At 54.2% G+C, this 8206-nt stretch overlaps 1 protein-coding gene across 4 annotated transcripts in view; it reads right to left on the bottom strand.

Moving 5' to 3' along the window:
* Window positions 1-107: 107 nt before the first annotated feature.
* The window catches only part of NDEL1 (nudE neurodevelopment protein 1 like 1), a 21281-nt gene continuing 13182 nt past the window's right edge, over window positions 108-8206 (bottom strand). For 3 of the 4 annotated variants that reach the window (XM_015645876.3, XM_019008531.2, XM_015645875.3), the window contains 4 exons: window positions 7868-8041; window positions 7023-7114; window positions 4844-4995; window positions 108-362 (listed from right to left, as the gene is read on the bottom strand). In XM_015645876.3, the coding sequence (XP_015501362.1) occupies window positions 275-362; window positions 4844-4995; window positions 7023-7114; window positions 7868-8041 (506 nt within the window). In that variant the 3' untranslated portion in view covers window positions 108-274. Of the gene's footprint in view, window positions 363-1982; window positions 2018-4843; window positions 4996-7022; window positions 7115-7867; window positions 8042-8206 lie in introns of all 4 variants that reach the window. The other variant, XM_015645873.3, reaches the window with a different exon arrangement.

Genomic DNA, 8206 nt, shown 5'->3' with positions numbered 1-8206 from the left:
TGTCCCCCAGGCAGAGCAGGACTCGTGTCCCCCAGGCAGAGCAGGACTCGTGTCCCCAAGCACAGCAGAAGGTGGCAGCCCGTGGGGCCGGGGCAGAGAACGTCCACTACAGCGACAGCAGAAAACAAACTGTATTGACAGGACATGGAGGGCCGTGGGCTCGGGGTCTCCTCTCAGGGCCATGTTCCAGCGGGGTGGGTGGGAATGGGGAGGAATCGGGAGCAGTTCTTCTCGAGGTGGGCTGAGAAAAGCATCCAAGTCCAAACTCCGCGGCTCATACGCTCAGGGGGAGCATTCCCGGCGCCGAGGACGGTCGGGAGCCCCCCAGGCCCGGGGGCCCTTGGTCAAAGCCGTTCACTGCCCTGGGAACAAGAGACAAGAGTCAGGGGTCAGGGGAGGAGCCCTGAGCCCCCTCCTCCCTCCCCAGGGGCTCAGGGACTGTCCCGGCCCGGGGATCTGTGCAGGGCTGAGCCCACACGCTGCTCCCTCCGGCCCCACACGAGCAGGGGGGCTCTGCCTGCCTCCACAGGCTCCCCCTTCCCCTGCAGCTTCTCCATCTGTGCTCTGGTGATAGCATGAAAACGCACCAAAACAAGGGAAAGAAATCAGCATTACTGCAGTAGGAGACAGAATGAAAGGAAAATAAAGTACCTTAAACACAGCAACTGTAAAAATAATCAATAAAAGGTCCTGCCTAAGCCTCCAGGAGGGAGCTGGGAAAAGCTCCTGTGTTCCAGCTCCAGACTCAGGCAGCTCTGGGAGGTGTCTGGAGCCTCCTGCCCACAGTGATTAACCCCAGCCAGGTCCCCTCCTGCTCCTGCCCCCTTTCCCTGGCCCTCAGAGCAGCCCAGCACTCTGTGGTGCCTGTGCCAGACCCTTGTGCTGGGATTCCCAAGAAAGCAGACAGAGCCAGGAGCAGCATTCCCTGCTGGAAATGTCCCTGCAGTGGCTCCTCAGGGATGTTTCTGACTGCCTGTCCCTGCAGTGCCATGGGCTCTGTGTCCACGTCCAGCCACTCTCTGCCCTGATTACTAATTTGGATTACTCATTAAACTGCATTTCAAGCTGTATTTTGTACTTGGCACTTCGTGCCCAAGACTTCCTCAGCTCTAAGTATCTGACAAATCCTCAGTGAAAGATTCTTCTGGAGCTGAAGAGCCTGGCCTGAAGGGAAAATGGAGCTGGTAAAGCACACTTGGAGCCCTGGAACTGCACAGCCCTGGAACTGCACAGCCCTGGAACTGCACAGCCCTGGAATTGCACACCCCTGGAACTGCACAGCCCTGGAATTGCACACCCCTGGAACTGCACAGCTCTGGAATTGCACAGCTCTGGAACTGCACAGCCCTGGAACTGCACACCCCTGGAACTGCACAGCCCTGGAACTGCACAGCCCTGGAACTGCACAGCTCTGGAACTGCACACCCCTGGAACTGCCCCGGGTGCTTCCAGCTGCCACAGCTGAGCTGGGCAGGGATAGTGACACTGAGCAGGGACACTGCTGTCCCTACCCACACTGTCCCCTCCCTGCTCTGCCCCTGGCCATCTCCCAGCCACAAGTGCCCTTGTTTGCTTTCCTGTCAGCCACAACCACACCACTGCACATCAGCGAGTCAAGAGCCACAAAACGCTGAAGGGAAATCACAAGCCAAGGGCAAACCTTGCAAACAGACTCCATGGTGAAGCCACGCTTCCCCTGCATCCCTGCTGTGACCAGTTCCATCAGAAACATGCACTTCTTTGAAGGATTAAACAGGTGAAGAAAGCAAGCAGCACTCAGGCTTATGTTTGCAACAGGTCACAGCAGCAGAGAGGTTTATTCCAAGTCAGGAGAAAGCAATTGCAGGCTCAGGCTTTGGTCATTAATTTGATCAGGGCCCATTAGTGTGTGGCACTACCAACTACCTCGTGCAGTTACCAGAGCTGCCCCAAGCCCCAGGTTACACCACATGCAGCCAATCAGTGCAAATGAATTCATTTACCCATGACCAAGGTGGGGAATATGACCTTCTCACGCCTAGTGGAGAGAAAGGGAAAGTTTATGCACACAAAAATGACATTCCTGAGCACAGCCCTTGAGGCAACAGCTGGGGCCAAGCACAGGTGTTCAACCAAAGCTCAGTCTGAGCTCTGCAGGGGCAATCCAGCACAGGCACAGGATCACCACCCCAGGCACCCACAGCTCCCTCTCTCCCAGGGAAACCTTTAAATAAGGTTTCAATAAGGTGGATAAGGGACTGGAAAAAGACCCAGATTTCCCAGCCTGGTGTAATCTGGCCAGGGCTGTGGGTGACAGAGCAGAGACACCTCTGACTGCTGTGTGTGAGCACAGGCACTTCTTACATTAAACTTCAGCTCATTCATGAAAACAAAGCCCAGGGGATTCACAGAAACAACCAAGAATAACCATCAGCTGTGAGGACACGGGCATTCAGGACTGCAGGAAGGGGTAGAAGCACCTCAGGCTGGCTTGTCCGAGTGCCAGGGCCCTGCAGAGCCCAGAGCAGTTTTGTTTCCTGGACATTAACAACCAATTAACAATAATTACAACAGCAAAAACCAAGTATCCATCCTGAGGACCATCCTCAGGTGCTGTTCTGCCATTCCCTGGCACCTGGACAGAACCTGCACATTGCTGAAGGGCAAATCTGCAGGAGACTGATCTTACACCAGACACTGAGTTTTTAACAAGCAGGTAAAGCCTGACTCCCCCAGCTCTGCAGCCGAGCTTTGATGCAAGCCCTGCTGTGTTCCAGGCCACGCTGAAGCAGTGCTGCCCTGTTCCCCTCCAAGAGCAGGGCCTTGACAGGAGCTGGAGACGCTCAAATGTTTCAACCAAGGGAATGGCAGAAGGAGGAAAACCAACAGAGCTGCAAGGGTGTGGCTGAGTTACCTCTGAGCCAACCCCACCACTCAGCCACCAGCTGCTCCTGGCTGCAGGCTGGAGCTGTCACAGCTGGAGCAGGGCCACCCTCACCCCTGGGTCAGGGTCACACTCACATCTGGGGTCAGGGTCACACTCACCCCTGGGGTCAGGGTCACACTCACATCTGGGGTCAGGGTCACACTCACCCCGGGGTCAGGGTCACACTCACCCCGGGGTCAGGGTCACACTCACACCCGGGGTCAGGGTCACACTCACCCCTGGGTCAGGGTCACACTCACATCTGGGGTCAGGGTCACACTGGGGTCAGGGTCACACTCACATCTGGGTCAGGGTCACACTCACATCTGGGTCAGGGTCACACTCACATCTGGGTCAGGGTCACACTCACCCCGGGGTCAGGGTCACACTCACCCCGGGGTCAGGGTCACACTCACCCTGGGGTCAGGGTCACACTCACACTGAGGTCAGGGTCACACTCACCCCTGGGGTCAGGGTCACACTCACACCCGGGTCAGGGTCACACTCACCCCGGGGTCAGGGCACAGCCAGCACAGGCTGCCCTGGCTGGGCCCAGCTCCCAGCCAGGCTTTCCCCAGCAGGGATGCACACAGCTGGAGCACAGCACAGGCACTGCCAGCAGCTCCTGGGCACAGAGCAGGGCAGCAGAGTGCCTGAGGGACAGCCTGGGAGCAGCACACAGGGACAGGGGACAAGACCAGGACAGTGGGGCCATGCAGCACTTCTGGCAACTTGCAATAAGCACGTGAACCACTTCCAGCCCTTTTCCTGTCCACTAACACCTCCAGCTCTGCTGCAGCAGGCTTTCTAAGCCTTCCTCAGCCCCAGCCTGCTCCTCCCTGCAGAGGAGTGTGATGACAATCTGCATAATTAAAAGTGACCCCCACCCCACAGAGCAATCAGCTTATTGTCACACCACACCTCAATATAGCCACGCTGCCTGCTCAGAGCTGCCATAATCCCTCCCCAGCACTTCCCTGGAGCTGCAGGAGCACTGCTGGGGGCTGCACAGCCCCCTCAGCCCTGCAGCACACAGCCCAAAAGGCTCATCTGCACCTGACTTCAGAGTTCTGAATTCTTCCTTTCCCAAAGCAGTGAACACCAGTGGCTCCAGAAGCTCTCACTGCCAGTTTTTGAGGTGCAGCTTGCCCTGCTCCCCACACAGCCCCACTGAAGATGAATGTGGAAAGCTCAGCTGGCTGCTCTGGTACTTTCAGGTTAGAAACAGCTCATTTCATTCTCTGTAACAAATGTAGGATTGAGGAAGTGCTGAATGTCAGTATTAAACTGCACTGAGGTTCAGTGTGAAGACATGCAGGGAGCAAAGGAGGGTGCTCAGTACCACTGGAGAACTCTGTGCTTTCCACCTTGCACACCCCCAGGGCCCTGTGCTGGGAGGAACCAGGGAAAGGCTCCTGCAGAAGCATTCCCAACATCCCAGAGGGAGCTCTGAGCACAGCACACACACACGGGGTCCCTGCTCCCAGGAAAGCAATCCCTGGCTCCGAGGCTGGCTCTCAGCAGGGAGGAGCCACCCTCAGCAGCCACAATTCCACACCAGTGGCTCATCCCTGAGCTCCCACAGGAGGTGTGAGCACCCAGGGCTCCCTCCCTCCCAGGGAACACCCCTGCCTGCCCTCAGCTGCTTTGAGGCACTCTGCAGGCGAGGTTCTGCATTTCCCCAGAGCACACCAAGCCCTCCTGTGCTCCCGAGATGCTCTCAGAGGGCCCATTCCTCGCTGCCAGGCCTGTTTACAGCCACCGAGAGACCAGGCAGGATCCAGCCCCAACACCTGCTTTTCTCTCTGCACCACAGAAATGCCCTGCAGACTTTGCTCCACCAGTGTTTGTGCTGCAGGATGGAAGCTGTGGTGGCCTGGGGCCATGAAAGGTGCCCCCACCAGCCCTGGCTGAGGGCAGAGCTGTGCCCTGACTCACCCCTTGTCGAAGAAGGAGGTGTGCCCTGGGTGTGGGTACTTTGTGCCGTTGCTGCTCATCACGGTGCTGTTGATGTTCCCTGAAATGTAGGATTTCCGTGATGCCTGGTCCTTCGCAAAATTCCTGCAAGCAGCTAGTTTGGATTCTAAGGCCTGTGAAAGGGGAGGGAAAGAATAATAATTAAAAAGAAAGGTAGTAATTAAGGGGAAGTATTTTACTGCTCAAGAGCCCAAGATTGCCATGGTCAGGACTCCAGTGTGATCACCCTTGGCAAAAAAATGGGAACAAAGCTGTCATTTCCTCTGTCACCCAACCACAGAGGAAACACACAGATGCTGATGCAGACTGCCAGACATTACTCAGCTCCACGAGGGCTCAGATTCTAGAACAGATGAACTCTGAAATAATTACCCAAGATAAGGAAGCCAAATCCTAGCAGAAGTTACCCAAACTCCTTGCTTCAGCAGCTGCCTTGAGCTGATCAGAAGACTGAGAGCCTAAAGCAGAATCCTCAAGCTTTGAGAGGGACTGTGCATTTGGGAAGTTGGGTTTTTCACCAGGACAATGCCTCCTGGAATTTCTTTCTTAATCTTGCCTTGCAAAATAAAGCCAATTTCTAAAGCTTCACTGCCACCCTTCCAAACAGGCCTGGTGAGATCTTTTTCCCCTCTGTAAAGTGACAGTGACTCCTGGAAGGAGGAGCATCCTGACTCTCTCCTTTACTCCAGAACATCACCTGCCCTTTCTGCCACCATCTGATTATCCCCCTTATCCTGAATTTCCATCTGGTGTAGCAGAAAGACCTTACTCACAACACCCCCCAGTGCACAGGGGGGTTCAGAACATTGCAAATGCTGCACTGGAAACTGAAATTCATCTCCCAAAATGTGGGGTTTGGTCCTGCTCTGCACAGAATATTCCATTAAGGGAGCACTGACATGCTGGCACAGGTAAGTGAGCCCTGTGCAGCCTCCCAGGAACCCATGGATTTAGGAATTATGGATTTACAGGCAGCTGCAGGTAACTCTGGGTGTCACAGATTGTCCCCTGGCCACAGGCAGTGTGGTCTGAGCCAGGGACTCCCTGTCTCAGCTGCAGGCAGGAAAGCAGAGGGGAAACTTCCTGCAGGGATGGGGAGTGTAAGGCTTGGGATGAGGCACAGCCAAGCCCCAAAGAACCTGAGCAGCCTCTAATTGGAGCTGGAATCGAGCTGTGGCTCAGGGCAGGCTGGGAGAGCAGCTTGCTTATTTGGCATTTCCTGTCCTCGTAGAGTAATCACATGGGATTGTCACTAAGCTCCCTAAATCCCCTGCAGACTCTTCCTCACAATGATCCCCTTTTGAACGTGTCACTGCTAACCCCGAGCTGTCCTGCTGCCCTTTCAGACCGAGGCTGAGCTCGCTGCCTCCAAATGGGAGCAGCCAGGCAATTTTTCATGTCCAACTTTGCTAAAACAACTGTCTGTAGTGCAGCTCCTGCCAGGCCCAGGCACAGCTCCCCTGTGCTCCACTCACACACCAACCACCACCACCACTCATTGAGAGGCTCCTGGGAGCCCAAAAGTCATTTCTTCTTCCAAGAGGAAATCCTGGGTCCTCAACAACACTGCAGCAGATGTTTAAAGCACTTCTTCCCTGCTTACAATGTAATCCATTTAAAGGCTCATGCATTTCACTTCCCCACCAACCACAGATGGGAGCATTTGGCTTTCTCCTCATTTATTTTCTCACTTTCTTACCACAGGTTTCCAGGCTGGTTTTTCTTTCAGTATCTGTGGCAGATCTTCATGGGAAAGGAGCTTTTCCCCCAGGAGACCCTGGCAGGGTGATCCCAGCTCCTCCCTCACCCAGGGCCTGAGCTCCAGCTCTGCAGCCCAGACAGAGGAAGCTGCAGGCCCAGTTAAGGTAAGAACAAGTTGGCAGAGTCTAACCCAGCACTTGAAAAATTTTTATTCCAAATGAATAAATGAATGAAAATGAATTTTGTCACCTCAAAACTGGATCAGAACCATAGGATCGGGCTTTAAAAATCAAAATAATTAAAAAAATAATAGGAGTTATCAAATACTAAGAAGTGAATGTGGATGATTTGGCAGCTGCAGAATGTACCCAGCACAGGCTGAGGCTGTGTTGTGATGGAGCACAAGGACAGAAGCCCCAGGAGAGCTCAGAGCACTCACCCCCACTTTCCGTAGCAGATCCCCCACGATGTTGAGTGCAGATATTCGAGCTGAAGGAGTCAGTGGGCTGGTACCAAACCCATTTGGTATAGCTGCAAACACAGACACATCTTATTATTTCACTCCTCCACAGTTCAGGTTTTTCAAAAATTAAAATAAATCAGCTTCTACATTAAAAAAAAAACAAACCAAAAAACAAACATACCCACAATCTTGCTGCAGACATTTTGTACAGTTACCCACAGTAACTGCAGGATCACAGCCAGGGAAAATGATAAAGCTTAATTCCTGCCCACTGCCCTGGTTCCCATTAGCCCCCCCAGCAGAGTTCATGCACTCTCCATCTACAAGGCCACTGACTGCAATCCATCTAATCCACCCACAGCTCCCTCTGGAATCCACTCTTCCTCATCTGAAAAGTCAAGTATTAATCCCTGTGACTGTCCAGAGCCTTCCAGATGGGAAAAGGGGCTGGACTAAGACCCCACTGCCTCAGGGAGGAAAACAGGACCCCTGGGAAGTCAATGTGGTAACAGACTCCAAACTCCTGACCATGTTCACCCACCACTGCTGCTGCACATCTGAGCACATTTATCAGTCCCTGCACTTCCCTGCATTCCCAAACACCTTCAGGGCTCTACAGCAGGCACCCAGTGCAGAGTGCAAAGCTCTGCCTGCCCCCAAAGGCAGTGTCAAGGCTTCACTGTCCTTTTCCATGCTGCTCCCTCCTGACACGGCTGCCCTGGGACTCCAACACACCCCATGAAATGTGTGAGCTCCACACCCCCACAGCCACCTCAGGTTCCTTAAGGAGCATAACCAGACCCCATTCCTATGGGTGATACCTTTTGGGGAAGGAAAACTATTTTCTGATCCTTTTCCAACGGGTGTAGCTGGCAAGGAGAGAGAGGCCTGGACAGCTGAATCCATCTTCTCACAGTCCAGAGTGGGAGAGCTGGGTGCTGATTTCCGGGTCACCTCCTGCTGCCGTTCCCTCACAGCCAGCTCCTGCCGCAGGTCTGAGGGTTGAGAGAAGGGAAAAACCCACAAAATCCCTTATTAGTGATTGATTCTCTCACAAATGTTTGGGAAGGGCAGCAGGAGACACTTCCCAACAATCTTGGGTTAGTGCCTGCTGCCGCCTCCTCCAGCAGTGGGGACACCTCTCAGAGCAGCCCCATCCC

Source organism: Parus major, chromosome 18 (assembly GCF_001522545.3).
Source record: "Parus major isolate Abel chromosome 18, Parus_major1.1, whole genome shotgun sequence".
Lineage (NCBI taxonomy): Eukaryota > Metazoa > Chordata > Aves > Passeriformes > Paridae > Parus > Parus major.
Note: the sequence above shows the minus strand (reverse complement) of the source record. Positions and strands in the feature narration are given on the sequence as shown.